A 20336-nucleotide genomic window follows, 5' to 3' on the forward strand; every position below is an offset into this window, starting at 1 on the left:
TTACACATCTATTTTTCTTCCAAGATAGCTGCTGTCAAAATGCAGCTCATACAGGGATATGGAACCTCAAAGCAAAAATGCCTGTTGCTGACAAGAGTTAGAAAACAAAGGGATATTAACTGCTAGGGACTGGAGTTATTTGCATGCAATGTATTGCACTTCTAGGCAGAAAAGGTTAAAAAGAGGACTGACAAGGTTTAGGAACTAACTGTAGTTCAGTGAAGCTTTTAATCAAGTTAACACTCTCACAGCCCTTCGGGGATTTTCTTAATTTCCATAATGTGCAGCATGTTTTTTGCTTCACAACAGAAGCCAATCAGTTATGTAAGCAAATTGGTTGCATAATTATGCAGATGAAAAAATAAATTTAATTGATTCAACAGAAAACCGTGCTGTTCATTTCACCTGGGATTTCTTTTAACTTCTTGAGGAATAAAATAAATTGGGAGACGTCATCAGCAAGTGGGCCTGCCAGACAGCAGCTCCATTGCATAGGGTACGTATTCCCAAAGAGAGGCTTCCTCCCTCTGCCCCAGCACAGGAATTAATTCCTGCTTTTTAGTTAAGTTTCAGCACTTACTGTGTGACGGGAGTAGTGCTGTGGCTTTATCTGGTTGTGTTATTCCCTATCTGTACCCAGGACACATCCCACTGGCTCAGCAAGCAGCACAGATTTCCAAACTGAAAGTTTGTTTCATACCAGATAAAATTATCGTCTGAAAAAGTTTGTATTTTGACTGCTTGTTCCCTAACAGAAGGAGAATTTTAAGCATTCTTTTTGCTTAATTCTAAGTTGCTACAAGTGGCAATGGAGCTGTTTTCTCCTCATTCCTTTGTTTCGGTCCTGGATCTGCAGGTCAAAAAGTAGCATCAGTTTCTTGGAGAAACAGTTCCGTCACAGGCAATGGTACAGAACCCTGAGACCAATCATGTCAGCATTAATTTTTTATACTACTCATCATTCTAGCAATTTTAGAGAAAGTAATGGAAAAGGAAGTAAGACTGAAAAATGTAGAGCTGGGATCTGCAAAAAAAACTCCCAAAAAACCCAAACCCGTGATGACGCAAGATGCATCTGGAGAATGTGAAAGGACAAGAGATGTGAAGTAGTCATTGCTTTTAATGTGGCCGTTATTTTACTAAGATGAGGAGTATGGCATTAAGATTTTAGTAATTAAAGTTCCATTACTATACATTTTATTCTTTTTCCTCAAGTGAAACTCTCACTGACATCCACTTGAATTCTTCAGTAAACTGAGCACAGCCTGTACCCCTGGCTGTAGCCTCATCTCAAGTCTACAGTGACAACTGGAAGGTGGCCATCTCCACAGCTGGGAGTTCCAGCCCAATTTATTCATGAGCATTTGCTACACTATGTGCTCTGGTGTGGTTAAAAACTGCATAGTCTGACTGATTTCACACTTTCTTAACCTCCTCATGCAGCATATCATACTCCAGATTCCTGTAGTAGCTACAAGATATTAAACTGTCCACATCTACTTTGCTGTTTCCCCATCCTCCCACATACCTAAGAATGTTAATTACAGGGATCTGAATAGGGATCTGAATAGAATTAAATAATTTAATGACAATACAGACACTCAGATATCTTGAATATTTTATATAAAGAATAAAAAACCATTTATTAACATCTTAACAACTTCTCCAAAGGGACCCCCCCCCAATTGCTCTTTATAAAACACAGTGCCAAGCTCTTATTTCCAGCTTTTCACCTCCGTCCCCCATGTGGGTTCAGAAACTCTCAAAACTATCAGTGCTTTGAAATAAAACTGTGGTAAGCCTTTCAAACCCCATTATTCTGTTTTAGTTACAAGAAACTGTCCATACCTAACAAAAGCAATCTTTCCAAGAGCATACCGTGTAATCAGTGAAAACTGAAAAATATTTTCACAGAGGCAATTTCTCATGCATCTAACAACATTCCAAAGGAGCGCAGTGTTGTCTACACCAAGCTACCAAGCACAACATAGGAAATTTTTTATTTGCACATTTTTCTGTCTCTCTCTGCAAAAAGGTACACATACATTTTATTTCCTGTATGAAAATTTTTATCAAATTAGTTGCTTAAAGTCAAAAACAGAAGTTCTTTCAGCTTAACTTACATCTGGGAAAAAGCAAAAATATGGATATTGTCAATATATTGAGTGGCTGGCTCTGCAAAACTGCATTGTCTCTATTGTACTTAACTTTACTCTTCAGAACATTTTTCCATCTTTCCAGGCTTGTTTCCATTCCACACTGGAGTTTTGTCTTGTTTGGCACATGGAATTTCTGTTACCAAAATACCGAGAATGTTACTCAAGAAACCTTTCTGGCCTTTTGATACACATCAAAATGGCCAGAATTGTTCTGTATTTCATGAAGACCTAGACAGTACAAAAATGTGAAATACAGGACTTAACAGCAAAGTTTTTTAAATTGCCTACTGGTTTGTCACGTGTGTATATATATATTTCTCATATATATATTTATTTCTCATGTATATATATCTAAAGGGAGAAACACTATATTGCCAGAAACACCAGAAGCCCCAGCTGTAACAAAACTTCTAAGCAATGATATGGGGAGCTTGCATTGCTTGTTACTACAAAACATGACTGAGACTACATCCTATCAGCTGAAAATGATACTCAGGAGATGGAGCCAGAACATTGCAAAAATTTTACACAGTTCTAAGTTAAACCTGAAGGTCAATGATTAACCTCTGTCTGAAAAAGTAAGCAACATCTGAATATTTTTTCTGGGGATGATCGAAGTGAAAATTCAAGGTTGCTTACAGTGGAAAAAATTCTGCTGCCTCTAGAACATCCCAAGATTTGAAGCCATACAGATTACAAAGAGAATTTTTGTCCTTCTGCAACTCTCAAACACAGTATTAGCCACATCTGGTACTGCTTGCAGAAATGTGGGATTTAGCTGAGGGTCAGATAGCCTCATAATTTCCAAGGGAAATTAAGGATCTTACAAAAAGCAATTAGCAAAAATTACTTAGTTTCTCACTACCAGTTTTAGTTCGTTGAAAGCTTCCAAAATTGCTCATCACTAATGCTGGAGTGGCTGCAAGAATATCAGTTTAGATCCCTCACTGGAAACCTGGTCACTTCTTACCCAGTCCTTCAGCTCCTGGGAAGCAAATGCAATTGGATTTGACCAGGTAGATGGCCTTACAAATGGCAGAGCCATCTTGCTGAATACCAAAGGGGTGGAACCCAAAGTTTGTTTAAACTAGTGCCAACTGTACTTCAAGAAATGTTGAGGTAAGGGGCTTTTAAAGAAATGTCATCTGATTGTTATTACTGAATCCACCATTTTTTAGAGGGAAGGCAGATGAGATCCTCACAGAAGAATGAAAACACAAGAGCCTCTATCTTTGCATTTTTTTTTGTACAGGTGGCACAGGAGGAAAAGTAGTGATCTTGGCTGTCACTGCAGTCAATCCTCTCCTCCAGTAGCAACTCCCAGACAGACTGGATGAGCAGTGGTATTGAAGAAGGTCAGAACCTGGCCCTGAAGAGGGCCAGGAATCTAAGAACTGATGATGAGATTCATGACATCAGATTAATGGCATGAACCTTAAGACAAGAGTGGCAACCTCCCCCAAAGAGAAGAACCACCAACACCCCTTCAAAACCCTCCACAACCATCCAGGAATAAGATCAAGGTGGCTTTCATAATTCAGAGGCACAAAGGACACCTGCAATAATGCTCCTGGAACTGGGAAGAGACTTATGCTGCCCCAAAGGAGGTAAAGATTTTTCAAACATTCAGGTCTTATGCTACACCACCTTGATCTCCCTTATGATGGAACAGCCTTAAAAACATGTGAATTTCTCTACCCAAAAGAGCAGAACTGTTCAGAACAAAAAGCTTTGAAAGGGATGGAGAGGAGGATGAAAAGAGCTGTACTACTGGCATGTTTGTCAAGGTTGGTACTGGAGATCTAAACTAACACTACATAAAATGGGGAGCTCAGGCAACTATCAGCTTTGACAGAGGTCCCACTGATTTGCCACAAGAGTTCTTCTGATAAGAAATGTGTGTCTCTTCTTACTCAGGCCGCAGATCAGTAGATGAAGTGTGACTTGAGCAATTCATGCTCCAAATCGGATTCAGAATTTGCAGGTGGGAAAAAAGAAATCCCGAAGAACCAGGAATGGTGGCACAAGCTTGCTAGAAGCCTTCATCTCATCGTGCATTTGGCAGAAACTAAAAAATGGGCAAACTCACCTTCCTCTAAGAGCATAACCAAGGGAGAAAGCAAGTTTTCCTTTTCAGTGGAAGTACCCCTATATACAATTGTGAAGCTACACACAAGCTATTATCAAGATACAACTAACCCTTCATCTGTGAGCAACACGTGTCTGTGAAGAAAGGTGTCCTAAGTCGGGCATATCTCAAGCGATTTTGAAGTTATTTTCATCTCAGTGCTTTTTACTGGGATCTTGCAGTAAGGAAATTAACATCTAAGGTGCACACAGATGGGTCAACATCCTCACAAGTTACTGTGAGGAAGACAAAAGGAAACGTATTACTTCTACAGACTATGAAGCAATGTGGAAAATACCTCACTCAAGAACAGTAGATACACTCCATCAGTGCACTTACCTATACTTATACTACACTTACACTATCACCTGCTGGGAGAAACAAGTTCGTACTAGATTCTCTGTAAAAAAGGAGAATGTAGGTTCTGAGGCTGCAGCTTCCTCAATATCTAATGATGTCATTACAGAACATAGTGTGACATTTATGTACTTAGGGAAAAAAAATTACTCTTTTTAGGCTACTATCTGCATTATCATCAATATCAGTATTTAAAAGCACAACTTGAGTTTGAAACGTTGCTGTCAATCTGTAAGGAACTGCCTTTATTACTCTGTATTATTTTGAAGAATGATTGCTTTAACCATTAAAAAAAAAAAAAAGTCTTAACTATTTAATGACTACCAAACAGCCAGACCTCCTCAGCCCATTTCATATTCTCCTGAAGCCATTTTAGAGCAGATGAAAGCTCCAGGCTGTAAACTTCTTCCATATTAAAATTCATTGTCATATGCTTAAGAAAAAGCTTTGGATCAGATAAACGAGCTGCTAGAATCAGTCTCTCCACTGCCACTTGATAGGCACTGTTATCCTGAACTGTCTGATCTTCACATCTGTAAGAGAATTTTCACAAATACAAAATTAGGTACCATACAGGCCTTGTGTTGATTGCCTGACACTCTACTGGCAGCAAGATTACAGAAATATTAAAATAAATCCATGTATTCACTTCACTGATAATACATTATGTTAATTTCTAGACAGATTTTAGATTATTATTCTGAAGAATTAAAAAGTTAGAAAAGTATATTTTTAATATATTTTACAGTAATGAAATGTAGTAGGCTTTAATGCCAGTCCAAAGTAGCTCTGCAATATTCACAATTCATGAAAAAATATTTGTCTCTGGGCTGGAAAATTCAGTAAAGGAATGCAAACCAAAAAGGTTTAATAATTTTTGGCATGTAATCACTTTTGGAACAAGGCTGTGCCTAAGCTACATGCCTGTATTTTTTTGCAAGAGCAGAACTTAACTCTTTAAGAAAACAAGCAGAGGTACAATAGCATACATATGAAAACAAGAGATAAAAAATTCCTCATTTATCAAAGGAACAAAATTAAGAGGTGTATTCCTTGGGAAGGATAGAGAGGAAGGAAGACAAAATACTACAGTTTTGGAGATGCACTTGTTCATAGTTCTTAACAAATGTAGCTTTTCTATGCAGTTACATTTTGATGCTGAGCCAGTCAGTCCCAGAGAAAAGTGGGTCTTGAAAAATAAAATTACAGGTATAACCTAGTGACAATGATTGGTGGTTTACAGACAAATGGAAAAAAAAGCAACAAAACACATTTCTAATCTGGATGTATTAAGACTCACAGAAAGTGGGAAAAGAAAATACTAATAAATTTAATATTGAGCTATCCCTCATAAAGAAAATTAAATAAAATGGCTTCATGCACTTTCAAAAAAACAGCCAAGAAATGTTAAGAGTTGTTTTTTGAAAGAATTAACATTTTGACTGTGCCCTTCTACTCCAGTACTTAACCACAACACAACAATCTATATAGCAACGCATCAAGTCATCCCATTTTTGAATATACAGTACATTCTTAGTGCAGTAGACACATTCAGTTAGGAAACACAAGTCACTGTCACTCTGGAACAACTACTTTTCTGTTACACACATGTAGAAATTATAATGATAACCCCCCCCCAATTCAGAAACAAAGATTAAAAACAAGTTTAAAACCAAGCATCCTCTTTCCTAGACAGTGGAAAATAGGATCTCTTGTTAATTACCTCATAACATGAACAATCAAAATGGTACATATATGACAACAAACCTTTTCAGTATTATTTGAAAAGTTTGACTAGTAGTCATTGGACTTTGAATATAACTGGCATTTGAAACAAGAAATATTTCAATGGCAAACAGCATCTCAACTTCAGACAGGTAAGATGGAATCTTCAAAAGTTTGTGGTATGAATTTCCCTGCAGCTGTGGGTAGCAACCCAATGATAAAGCATCTGAGAATAAATACAGAAACATGAGGAATTAGGACCACCAGTACTTAACATAGATCTGTTTTCTTCTGTGTGTGACTAAACGTGGAAAAAACCCAAACCCTTAATAGATTTTACTATTTCACTGACGAAGTGGCCTGATTTGAGAACTTAGCAAATAGTATTCACACATAATATTCACTGTTGTAAAATGTTATTTTTTTCCATGAGTATTATCAGCTATGATTAAAAAGCTCTGACAGAATTCTGGAGACACCAAGTGTGTAATAACACAAGTACAGCTTAGGGCAGGTCAGACAGAAGCTCTATTAATCATGATCAAAGTGAGAGAACATTTGAACAGCATCTCCTGCTTTTTTCCCCTAACTTCTGTTAAGTGACCCCAGCAACCCAACCTACATATACAGCATTTTAGGGGGGAAAAAAAAAAGAGAGATGAGGAAAAACTATCATTTTAAGGTTAAAAAAGAACAAGAGGGATGGACTCAAAGTAGACTGCTAACCACCACAATTCTAAGACAGAATCAAACAGTAAATAATGTGACAATGTGGAGCAACAACTCTTGGTGGACCCCAGCAGAGTGGCACACCCAGTATTATCTTAGCTCAGAAATGGGGAATTGAAAACAATTTCTGACTATTAGCTTTTAGTTGAAAAGCATTTTCTTAAAGTTAGGATAAACTTCTTAGCCAGACTTCTCAAATCTTACATAAATAATTTTAGCACCACAGCTCTAAACAGATGTATAAGTAAATATAATTTGCCTAGATGAAAAAGTGAAGATGATGCTATTTTCAATCATTTCAAGGGTTCACATTTCTGAAAATCTGAAACTGAATATAAAAAATTAGTTTTATCAAAATTACATTTATTTCATGCCAGGTAGTATGCGATGATTCTTATTTTCAACTATTTCCTAATAAATATTTTGGTTACAAATAAATTCCTGAGAGTGACACAGAAAGTACTGTTTTTCTCTTACCCATTTCTTCCCAACATACTGAGATGTTATCCAAAGACTGTAAGGGGAGGACATTGTTTAAGAAGCCACTTACTTTTGTAATATGTCCTAGCTTTAGACCACAAAGAACTTCTTCCCAAAGCTGTGATTAATCTTCTAAGTAAAATAAAATCAATAGCAATTTTTTTTGAAAGCATGAAGTCTACTGCAGAGGATGAGACCCCAAGGCTCTTGTTCTCAAAACAGGCATTTATCAGCTTGTTAAAAAGGCAGCTGTACTGAGAAACATCTACAATATCTGAAATGAAATGAAGAATATTAACTACTGAAGTCAAATGCAAATCTAATTGAAGAATCACTTCCCAATCAGTATCTAAATGAGGACTCTTGCTTCTATCAGCAAAATGGAACATGGGATAACATGAATTCTTTTTTCATCAGAAGTTTTTTCATACACTAGTTCATTTATATTGTGAAAGAGAAGTGTTAAGGTCCAAGTAACAATTTGCTGCCAAAACCAAGAGGAGATCAGATAAAAATACATTCACTTGCTCAAGCTTATAAATACAATCTTTACCTGATCTCTCAGGCTTAAAACTCTCACCAATAAAAATTACCTTAGTGCTTCCACTTCTGCTTCTACTCTGAACTGTCCCTTTCCTGGCAGGACTGAGCAGACTTGTATCCACCTCATGCCTCAAAAAACTAGATTCTTTCAGTATTCTCTAAGCAGATGGTCTTCCAACCAACCTCTCCTGACATTCCTAAAAGCACACACTGGCAACAGAATGAGACCTACACAGAGGAATCAGCTGAGGTTTCCTCAGTGGAGCTTAAGTAACTATGCATCTCATTTTGAAGTACTTGTCCAGAATTTGCAAGATAAATTGAGCCCAAAAGAGCACTTATTCTTAGCATGGTATGTAAAAGATGTCTAGGTTAGCTGCCTCAGTTATAGGAAAAAAAAACCCTAAGGCATTCATCTGAAATTAGGATAAAATTAATCATGCCAATTATATCCCTATTTGATTGCATTGTATAGACTCTGTATGATCCTTAAAAATTTAATGGGTCTTTCCTGTTGCCCTGTGTAATTAAGTCAATTGGAAAAAGAGGACAGGTGTACAAACACTGGGTGTGTGAGAGTGCACGTGTGGCAAGAGCTGCAGAGTAAAATAAGAATTCAAACTCATGCAACACTCTGGAAAAAAACCCAGGCTTGTCTGAAACCATCTTACTTCTTCAACAAATTTTAGCTGGAAAACAGAAAGAAGAGCATAGAATCATATGTTAAATTTTTAAGTCTTAACACAGTACCTTTTTCTTTACTTACCAGAATGTTTTTGCAAACCTGGGAAGTTCTGCAGAACTTCAAATGCCTGCCTGTACAGACTCTTACTCAAGTATTTGTGCACTAGGGTATGTAACAGATTGTGTCGATTGAGGATGTCCATTTTATCACAAGGCCACAACGGTGCATTTGTGGTCCACTCTGACTCTGTGGCAAACAACAGTACAGTGTTATTTCTGTGAACTGAAACTGCTGGGCGCTGAGATTTTTGGCCATTAAGAATATACTGTAAACTGTAACATAACATAAATTTCAGATCTGCACAGAAAATGCAGTTCTAGTTATTAATAATTCATTCCTTACGACAAATGCTCTTCTGATGGATTCTCTGAACCTTTATATTGTAAAATATTGTTAAACATCACAAAAGTAAAATGGACTGTCAGTGGCATATATAAATTTGTAATATCTATGTACATCTATAAAACTGAGTAGCAAATTTTAGATCCTAATATTAATTTATAGAACACATTCTATTCTTTAAACTTCTGAATTTCTTCTCCTTTCAGCAGATCAGAATTCCAAAAAGTCAGAAATAATATGCTATTTAACTGCAGAAATATGGTACTATTCTAAAGTAATTATATTAAATGGGGATACTGATAGGCATAAAGAAACACTCTATTGACCCAAGCCTGAAATTTTTTGACATTGAATGTCCCCTGGCTCAAAGGAAATCTACATGGAGCAGGGTCATTTGCCAAGCTGCACTCCCCCGTCATTACAGCAGACTTTTGTGTAGAACGGTGTTGATACCAGACTACTGCGAAAACTTTTCTGAAAAATATTATGTATTATATTATTTCTTATACATATCAAGACTACTACTACCAGTAAGATGGATCACATTTGCTTTTGTTGTCCCAGTATTATTAACTTTATTTAGTAACATAGAGCAGCTTGTATCTTTTATCTGAAATTTGTCATGGAAGGGAATGGTTCAAATTTAAGTCAAAAGCTTACCTCTCAATACCCTTGTCGCTCCATCCAAACTTCCACAATTAAGGAAGATTTCTGCAGCTTTATTAACAATCTGACATCTTGATGCTGACCTCCCTGCACCTATAAGTCCTTTCATGAGTGTAAAACGTATCTGTAGCTCGTGCAGTTTATCCAAAACCTTCCTTCCCTAGTGTAAGAGGGAGAAGGGAAAGGGGGAAGGTCAGAAAAAGCAGTGGTATCAGTGAACAAGGAGTGTATTTACACAAAATACAGCAGATTTAATTTAGTGGTATAGGTTTATAGGCATCAGTTCAGTTATCCAAACTGAGTCAGGGGAGAAAATTTCTAGAGCAAAACTTCTAAAGAAGGGTTTTGGTTTTTTTTTTTACTATCTAGGCAAAAAACTTTGACCAACCTCTCGTTGAAGAGTTCCCAGCACACTATTCCCCTCTATTTCTCTTATATAATGTCCCTATACAGTATTTTTAATATACTTTGTAATTAATTTCTATTTGCTTAGTTAATTTTTTATTTTTTATTCCATTCAGCACTACACAATCTGCAAAATTCTAAAAAGATCATACAGAGATTCTTCTTTTTGCAGTAGAGCTATAACTGTTAAATTGAAATCATTACTCCAACATAAGCAAAAGCAGAGACTGATAGTTGTAATGCAGCAGGACAATAAACTGGAAAAAGTTGGGCCTATCTGGCCAACAGTGTAACAACCAACAACTTGGCTGATTGCCAAGATTCCAGGCTGATATTCAGACTGGTTTCCTACAGAAGCTTCGTCTTAACTTTTTCGTTGTCCTTTTCAGTCAAAACCAGAAGAAAGGTAGCAGTCTCAAAGATAATTAAGATCTGACCAATCTAAAATAGATGATGATCAAGTCAAGGTGGGATATCACAATAATGTTCCCAGCAAGGCAAGGCCAGGCAGAATTCAGTACTTGCCCTGTCTGGCTGCACCTTGCTAGTCAAGCAACATGGACCAAGCTCCAAACTAGATGCGTTTCAGCTCTTGTTTAGTGGGTGCATCAATAAGGAAGCAGCTTATTAAAAATTGTGGTTTTGTGTGAGCATGCATTCTGGTGGCAGAATAAGGTTCATGAAGGTAGAAGGAAAGGGAAGTTTAAGAGAACAGAGAAGCTGACAGAAAATGAAACTCACTTAGAAGAAGCTCATGATTTGAAAATGCTTTATGCATATGTACATACATACTGCAGACTGGCATGTGCTCAAAACTGGAGACTTTTGAAGCCCTGCAGGTATCTGCAAGAAAAACACTACACGTGTTTTTGACAACTTGCACCTCTGAAATTAGGACATGAAGATGAATCTCCTTGGAATATAAGGGATTATGCAATCCAAATATCAGGGTTACCCTTAATAAGTATCTGTAAAACAGCTAGAATGTATGAATGCGTATGAACACTATATGCTGAAGAAGACAGCCAAATCCCAAGCCAAACTAAACTCTTCAATGGGCATGTGAGCACTACCATTCCTCAATGCCAAAAATTTATATCACCTCTTCTATGGTTAGGACTATCTTAACTGTTCTAACTGCTAAGTTTTGTGGAACAAAAATGCCTAAAAGAGTTCTAGCGCAGTATTATGTAAGTGCTAATACAAAGAGCCTCTCTCCTTCCCTTTACTCTTAAACAGTACCACACTGTGCTGTAGCTTGACAGGGACTTGCTAAATTCAACTCAACACGCTGATGCTGAAAAATTAATGATTCATCAGAACAGGTGCACTGCTTCCACACTAATCACCTCTATCAAATATCTCCTGGGACCTGGCTTAACCATTAGCACAAAAGACAATTTAATTCCTTGAAGCGAACCAAAATGGGTTCCTTGATGATAATTCACAAAAAAACCCAACCCAAAACTTCAAGAGACAAAGGGAAGAAGACAACGAGAGCACTTCCTTTTGTTCATAACAATTCGTGCTGGAAATCATCTTGTATGGGATGAAGAACATCCCAGTACAGCATAATTATTAGCTGAAAGGATCAGACCCAAGTTCAGAATTTGATCACTGAACAAAATACACTCCAAAACCGCTGGTGGTTTATATATTTCTTATGCTGTCACTTGTCATGTTACATTGTATAGGAGATTCTGTCTGGTATACACTGCTTCCTTCCAGGAAGAAAAAGATGAACTTAACATTGAAGTAGATATTGCTACAGTGAAATTATGACCAATACTGCATGAGGCCTAAGGAGTATAAAACATCCAGTCAAAAGTCTAGTCTCTTAGCCCTGGCCCTTTATAATATTTGACAGCAAAGAAAGCATTGTAAAGGGTATTTCTTTGGGATGTCCAAGTTTTGCAAGATTCGCAGAATTCAGAAATTTATATTCTACCAAAGAAAAGCACTTCCAGTGGAGTTCTGAGGAACAAGCAGTTCACCAAGAGCAGCAGCAGCCTTGCTACGCTGCTTTTCTGTCTTTCTGGCCTTATCCATGCTATTTGAGGCCAGATGCAGAAGCACCACTGCAGGAAATTGCTAAAACTTCTCTAAATATCACTTGTGTTGTGAGGTCTCAAAACGCAGCATTACTGCCAGACAGAAGAAACACACATTTCCGGGAAACAATCCCATCAGCACCTCACCCCAGAATATCAGGAAGACTGGTCTCCTGATTTAGATTCAACCTCAGCTCAGAAAAATCACAAGCTGAACCTGAACAATCAAATTGCTAGGTTGCAAGACAAAGTTATGATGGGCTCCACAGAAACCCACTGCTCAGAAAGGCACAGTGAAATGCTTTGATCCATCTGGACGATTAAGAAGTATTAAGATGGTGAGGAGGGAAGTGGAGCCATTCAACTAGAGAAACACAACATCTAGAAGAGAAATTACTACTTCTTTTTCTTCAAGTCAGGTTCCTATAGTCCAAGTATACCTTCATCCACTGCAGTACTTCGTGATAAGAATACATTACGCTTATTCCAGTCCTCCCAACGAAAAGTCTGTCTGCTTCATTAGGTTGTGAATTTTTCATTACTGGAAACAAAACAAAAAGCATTTTAAAAAAAATTTTACATGTAAATGCAGTTTAAAAGAAATTAAATGCTTGAAAACCACAGTTGTGAAATATCAAATCCGTTTTCTGAAATATTTACCATTAAAAGTAGTAACTCCTTAAGTCCTAACACTGGAAGTAGGGTAAGTAACTATAGTTTATTCAGACAGTATTTTATAGTAGTCTAAGTCATCTATAAAATAACTGGACATATAATGGCATAATTTAGCAACATCATTATTTGTAAAGTAAGCGTTACGTTTTCTGGCAACATGAAGAAATTTTGGTAATTGCAGAAGAACTAAGTAATTACAAGTTTTTCCAAACATACTGTACCACCTCTTTGGTCTCAACCCATTCAGGTGTGGGAATATTTTTTGTACCATTAGAAAATAAAAATAAATATTTTAAAATGTAGTGTTTATTTATCTTGTATTTGCAATTTCTATTTTTGTATATGCTTTCTAATGAATTTAATATATTAGTGCAGTAGTACATAAAAAATTGGGGGTGAGTGTTCAAAAATCTTTTACTGATGGAGGCGCCTATCAGTTTGGAGACCACTGCTCTAGGGAAGACAGACTAAGTCCCAAGCTCTGCCAAAATATTCTCTCTGTGTCACAACTGGAAGCTGTGATAGCCATTTAGTAATACAGAAGTCCGTGGTCAGAAAGGTCATGTCATGTATCTGGAATAAGTATTCATCATGTTTAATAGTTAATACAGGATGAAAAGTATCTGAGTCATCCCTTATAAAACACTTAAATATCCCACTGACACTTCACTGAGCCTCAGTGATTTGTGAGCTTATCAGGAAGAATGATACAGATATGCAAATGAAGGGGCATAGGGAGGAAAGGGGCAACTAGAAGGTGTTTTGTGGACCCAGCACTTGGAGAAACTCTTGGTTCTTTAGAGAATACTTCTAAAAATCCAAATTACTAAGGAAAAGCTATAAATTATGTATATGATGTAACCCTGTTCAAGGTGTTTTAAAATACACAACTATATATATATTGACAACTCTAAAGTTTATTTACGCTATTAATAGTGTGACACTTCACATGACAATACTTAAATACATTTGCCTTTGTCCTGAGTATAGGCCATTCTTATTAAAAGACCACAAATTTTGGGTTCTCTTCCTGATTTCACAAAGCTCAAGTGTTCCTCCTTCAGAATTTTCTTTTGACTTTAAGTGTAAGCTCTGTGGATTTTACTTCTAGTAGAAAATGGCTTCTACTGAACATTACAGCTGATTGCATTTGCAACTCAAGAAATTCTGAACACTGTAACATAAAATTAACTAATAATCATAAAACTATACAAAATAATTTTTTATCTCTTTTAAAACTCTACAAAGAAAAGGGATGAACAAAAAGCATTTCTTGTATCTTAATTTTACCTGCATCAGCAAAATCACAGAAAGGAACTTCTGGTCTGTCTGACTCAGAATCTTTGGTTAGTATTTCAGCAATAGATAAAAATAATTTCTGAAAATCCTCAAAACATTCACATCCAGTTCTTGCATTAAGATACAAAATTCCCAGCTTGGTCCAATCCCTTTTTTCCTTACAATGCTGTGAAAAGGGCAAGGGATAAAGATAAGCAAACCTGCTTCCAGAACACCAAACAGAAAATATATTGAAATTTGAGAGATACACCTGGGATAGACTAAAGCAGAAAAAAGATGGAGATGAAATGGTACTGCCAAGAATCTTCATGTTCATATGGCACAGTTTCATGTTGCCTAACTTTCATGGACTACTAATTGCTTCTGTCCCTCAAGAAATAAAATTTCTTTTTTCATGTCATGACCCCAGCTGAGGAAGCTCATAACTTACGTATCCTATTTAAGAGCTGGCATTCATCCAGTATCCAGTATTTGCTATCCTTTTTTTTTTTTTTTGACATGATGCACACCGGATTTATGTTTTTTTTCTGTATGAGTCAGTCGTTTGCTTGCCAGATCACTTGGTAACTTTGGTGTTGAAGGAGTAAAAGAAGGTTCTTCCCTTCTTATATTTCAGTGTCTGGATTTGAGCACTACGTGTGATAATATGTAAACCATAATTGAGCATAATAAGTAATCTGACCTTGAATATGAAACACACAAGTGTTCAACTAAAGAATATTTTACAATATTTTCTTATTCTTTAAAATTCCTGCTTAGTGTTGTCAAATGTAGCCTTTCACAATTGTGTGTTTTTATACTACATGTGAATTCTATCTGCTAAATAATATAAATAAATTTTTGGTGAGGAATGATGCACCACTACCAACTACAAGCATAACAAATGTAAGGCATAGGAAATAATTGCTTAAAGTTATAAAATCTTTAAATTAGATGCAAAACCAAGATACAAACTACAAGTATGTAAATTAAAATACTGACATCACAGAAAAGCCAATGACAGTATTCCCTTGCATGTTAAGCCTTCCCAAACATGGATTTACATAAAAGCATTTGATCATAAGCTCAATATACTCAATAATAGAGCCCACTAATTTAGAAAGGTGTAGAAATTGCTATTTCTTGTACGTTTAAAAGAAGGCATAGTTTAAGTATTCCACCAAGTCTGAAGAATGCACATACTGTACCTGAATTTCATCTGCTGCCAAGTTGAAATCAAAAAGCCAGTTCTTTTCAAAATGGTGTCTTTCTCTAAATCTTCCATATAAAAAAAATATTAATACTTAATTTTAACACCCTATTGAACTAAATTATGCACTAGCAGAAGACAAACAACAAAAGACCATATATGAACAATAAACTGATCTGATTTTTGATTCTATTTACTTCACATTATGCAAACTGCACACTGAAAACACTCATTTACAATCTTGCCAAGGGAAGACAGTAAATGTATTAAACAAATAATTGAGCAGAGCTAGTTTTACAGAATATATTCCCTTGTCTCAGTTGAAGTGTAACTGAAAAGGTACAAATAAGACTTGCAAATCCAGTAAGTAAACTGTATTGTATGTATTTCTGACATAAAATGACAACTGCAAGTCACCTTCAAATACCTAGGAGCACAACACTTTATCCTGATGCCACCACTGAAACGATGGATACATCTACTCAGTGCAACGCTACGAGGCAGAGATGGATAACCTACACAGGGCATGTGCTAACAGGAGTAACTGAAGTAGCACAGGTGCTCAGTCTTCATAGATACAGAGCCTTTCTCACCTTCAGCTGCACTCACATACATACTGAGGCAACCTGGAAGAAGTCATTACTTTGTGAATCAGATTCCCGATACAAAAAGTAATTAAAATGACCTCCAGCATTTGTGGTAAATTGCATAGGTAAAAAAACAGAGATCCATGGCTGAAAGTACTCTATGGGAAAAGTATGCAAAAGCAGAAAATAATTTCTACAGTTCTTTCAGTTGGAACAGTGGTGGTTTATTTTCAGATAGTAGATGCTGCATATTTGGTCTCCTCTAAGAATCAAAGGTATGTTTACGAATCACAAATTTAATTTCTCAGCTTGCATGTGTGTATATGATGCAGATGATACAAAAAAGAAGGATCACAATCTCGTTCAAGTGATGGGGAGGTACCAACAGTTATGGAAAAGATTTGAGATTTTGCCCAGCATAATCCACCAGTACTTAAAAATGATCCTCCTCCTCCCTAGCCGTGTTGGCACAAGTGTTTATCTAATCACACCATAAAGGAAACTAGAAAACTACTTCAGATTGTAACTAATCCTCGTATTGTCTGTACTGTTTGCTTATGTGGGCATAAATGATATATTAAACCATGATGTTTTGAATTTGACTAGTTATATAAACCTTTAGCACAGCAGGGAGCAGACTGTACAATGACGGTTGATATGGAAAAAAATAATAATCAGAATCTAAGTTTTGACTTAACATTCCTTGATCTCTGAAGCACAGTAGATTGACACCACTTTAAATACAATTAGGCATGATACGACAGTATTTTAATTCAGAACATCTTTTAAAGATTTTACGTAAATTTATAAAAACAGAATCTAAAGCAGGAACTAGACAGATATAATTAGAAAAGTAGTTCCTTAAAGGCATACCTGGATTTTATGTTCAAAACAACACTTATTTCCCAACTAGAAACTTGCAATTGGTGAAGTAATTTAACAATATAGTCAAAATGGTCTAACTCAAGGAACATACCAGCATCAACGAGCTGTAATATCAAAAAAAGTAAGAAAAGTAAGCATACAAAAACTGTGATCACTTAACGCATTTTCAGAGGTAAGTGGCAAACAACATTGGGAAAAACATGTCACAGTGAATCTTACTCAAAAAAGAATTGATTAAATAAAAACCCGTACAACCAATTCAGCTACTCACAATAACACTTTTAATATTATTTCAGTACAATTTTTTTAAAGTAAAGTGTTTGAGTTTTAAAACAGGGAAAGTATTTCAGAAATTCCAACAAGCAGCAGTAGTACAAACTCATACCTTACGAAAGGTACGGATTAATGTAGGCACAGCATCTCTTAAATTCAAAGAAGCCACTTGCTCAAAAACTTTCATAACAACATCTGTAGTTGGCTAATTTAAACAAAAAAAAAGCACAATCAGTTTTGCAATTCTGTTCAATAACGAAACTTAGAGATTTTATAATGGAAACTTTTGAACTGCTCCCCTCACCCAAGATTTGAGCACCAGAGTAAAACCAAACTTATTAATACAAATGGCATAATACTCAAACTTGGAGTGTGGAGAAACTATGGAACAAAGATTTAAAAATATTCCAAAGTCACCTACCAGTGTCTTGATTTCTGCAGTTACATTCAATATCCAAAATACCTCCTGCAACAAACAGTTCTTGAGCAGAGAAACAAGAAGATCATTCAACACTTGAGAAGCAAAATCCACACCAGGAACAACTCCTCTGTAATACCGCACAAATATCTGGACTGAAAAAGCAATTAAATTAATTTCACTTTGGGGTAACTGATGCTAACTATTTAAGCAAGTTATTTCCTTACATTTTAAATGCAGTGTAACAACCCTTAATTATCCAAGATATTATGGGACAGGGATATGGAGAAAAATGTGTGAAAGGATCCAGTTTGAATACAGTGTTAACCTTACTAGACCCAGACTGACTATTCTGAAATACCTCATATAATTGAACTGAACACTGTAAGCCCTGTAGATTTCAAGAAAGCTTAGCTGATTTGGTGCAGCACAAGAAAAATGCACAAAACCAGGTCAGATTTAGTATGTGCATCAAGGCAGTAAGGCCTTTCCAGACATGAAGCTCTAGAAAGTGAAGTGCAGTGTTATGGTGGATGGTTTTACCACCTGTTGCATAGCTAGCTTTCCTTGACAGACACGTACCATAGCTTGCTGGCACACAGTGTTACCCACATTAAAACACCCAATATTTTAACATGGGAACAATACAGCACAGGGTGCAACTGAGTCCTCCGTTCACATTCTGCTACACGCCGAGAAGCTCTCAAAAACTTAAGACTGTTCAAGATAGGTACAAAAGGAATCACTGTCCAGAGTGAAAAAAACCCAAACCAAAACAAAGTCCTTTCTGACTGAACTCAAAAGCTCAGATGGATCCGCATCAATTGGAGTTCTTAAAATGGGTTAATCATAATTGCCTGCATATATGGTAATGTGTAAGGACTAAACTAAAGCTGTTTGGGTGCAGTAGCAATACTTCAAGAGCTTCATTCTAAAGGTTTTGGGTTTGTGATGTTTGGCCAGGGTGTTCAAAAGCACCTTAACAAAATTTGGGTTCTGTTAAACATACCCCCTGCCCCAGTCATGCATTTCTACTCTCAAATCTAGTTACAGTCAGGCTAAGTTCATTTTCTGTGGAAGTAAGTTTCTAACAACCTCCTGAGATAACTGTGTATTTAAATTTCTAGCCTGACTGGGAAATTTAAACACAACAATGCAGGGACTGAACATATTCATTTGAAATAGGAACTTCTTATTCACTGTTGAATAACCATTTCTCTCTTGACAATCTATTTTATTTGCTTTAAATAAGCTAAGTATCAAAGATACATCAACAGCTACTACTATACCATACCTGCACGTTTTAGGAGGCCTGGTTCTTTGATATTAATGTATGTCCTAAGAATTGTCATGCAAATCTAGGAACAAAAAAAAAAAAAAAAAAACCAAGCAAAAAAACCTATAATGAAATGTTACCTCAGTTTACACCAAACAAAAGAACTACCCACAAACATGACTTCTATTATGAAATGAGCTTTACACTGAAAATACAGTTACTTCAAGATTAGTATTAATGTGGCAGACTGTAAACAAACAGAAAAAGGGAAGCAAAAAGGTTAAAGTGAAATGTGGTAACAAAAAATTACATGGAACATAACAACTAAGAAGTCAAAAAATCATCCAGATATGAATACTGTAACATTGATTATCACAAACAATCACTGATAAGGACAAAGAACAAAAAACTCACTAACTTAATTTAATGAACCGTTTCACCCCACACCCACTTAATTAAGAAAAAAAAGTCCACATGAGTTATTTGGTATTGGAACATTCTGTCAGTTTTGTGATACTTACACATTTTGCTCTACCTCTGCAGATGAAGAAAAAAACACTACTGTGTTTAAATCTTAGAATTCCAAGTTAGGGAAAAAACCCACCCACCCTTTCAGATATCCTTTGTCACTTCTGGAACATTACAGTCTTTCTGCACAACAATGTAAATAGGTCATATTTAATACTATTTTGTGAAATAATGAAAAATCAAGAGACAGGGAATGCCCTAAATTAATAGTCATGTTATTAGAAAACTGAGTCGGGTTTATTTTTACATGCAACTTAAAAATTACAGAGGATCCACTCATGGAGTTTGTTACACAGCAAATGAACTATCATCAAAGCTAAAGATACTGGCTTGTGGCCAAGACATCTTTCTTTTTTTAAAACCATTAACCTGTTCAGATCATCGAGCCCAAGAACACAAAAACTGTACGTCTAAGTATGTTAAATATAAATCTTATTGTTTTTACTTTGAAACAGTATCATAATGTTATTGAACTATAGTCCAAGATACACCTTTCAGAAAATCATGTCATCATTAAATATATGTGAAGTGTGACTTGACAATGGGTTAATTCATTTAATCCAAATCTATAATCCCAGGTGGCTCAGGGCATTTCCAAAACAAACTTTCATAAATGCTCATAGTACGGAAATTAGTTTGCTTTCTTTTGGAAGCTGTTTTTCTCCTTCCTTGGACTGACTCCCAAAAAAAGCCAATATTACATCTGGAGCTCTGACTGTTCCAAGTATTAGTGAAATTGCCTGGAAAACCCACTTGTAGTAGTATTTAATCATGGGACATGTTATATTACATTAGTAAAAGAAACTAAATGTGTTATTCCTTTACAGCTTCTAGAAGGCTTCAGTTGATTTAGCTGTTTCAATTTTAAAACATATA

General features: G+C 36.1%; 1 protein-coding gene across 7 annotated transcripts in view; it reads right to left on the reverse strand.

The window, feature by feature from the left end:
* Positions 1–1606: 1606 nt before the first annotated feature.
* TOPAZ1 (testis and ovary specific PAZ domain containing 1) overlaps positions 1607–20336 on the reverse strand; it is a 41469-nt gene continuing 22739 nt past the window's right edge. For 5 of the 7 annotated variants that reach the window (XM_027639033.1, XM_027639036.1, XM_027639035.1 and 2 more), the window contains 13 exons: positions 18951–19014; positions 17660–17811; positions 17351–17443; positions 16954–17069; positions 15492–15561; positions 14296–14470; positions 12771–12871; positions 9869–10034; positions 8888–9052; positions 7649–7852; positions 6412–6595; positions 4982–5177; positions 1607–2292 (listed from right to left, as the gene is read on the reverse strand). In XM_027639033.1, coding sequence (XP_027494834.1) covers positions 2110–2292; positions 4982–5177; positions 6412–6595; positions 7649–7852; positions 8888–9052; positions 9869–10034; positions 12771–12871; positions 14296–14470; positions 15492–15561; positions 16954–17069; positions 17351–17443; positions 17660–17811; positions 18951–19014 — 1869 coding nt within the window. In that variant the 3' untranslated portion in view covers positions 1607–2109. Of the gene's footprint in view, positions 2293–4968; positions 5178–6411; positions 6596–7648; positions 7853–8887; positions 9053–9868; positions 10035–12770; positions 12872–14295; positions 14471–15491; positions 15562–16953; positions 17070–17350; positions 17444–17659; positions 17812–18950; positions 19015–20336 lie in introns of all 7 variants that reach the window. The other 2 variants (XM_027639037.1, XM_027639038.1) reach the window with 2 other exon arrangements.

This window comes from Corapipo altera, unplaced genomic scaffold (assembly GCF_003945725.1).
Source record: "Corapipo altera isolate COAL_440 unplaced genomic scaffold, ASM394572v1 44, whole genome shotgun sequence".
NCBI classification, from domain to species: domain Eukaryota; kingdom Metazoa; phylum Chordata; class Aves; order Passeriformes; family Pipridae; genus Corapipo; species Corapipo altera.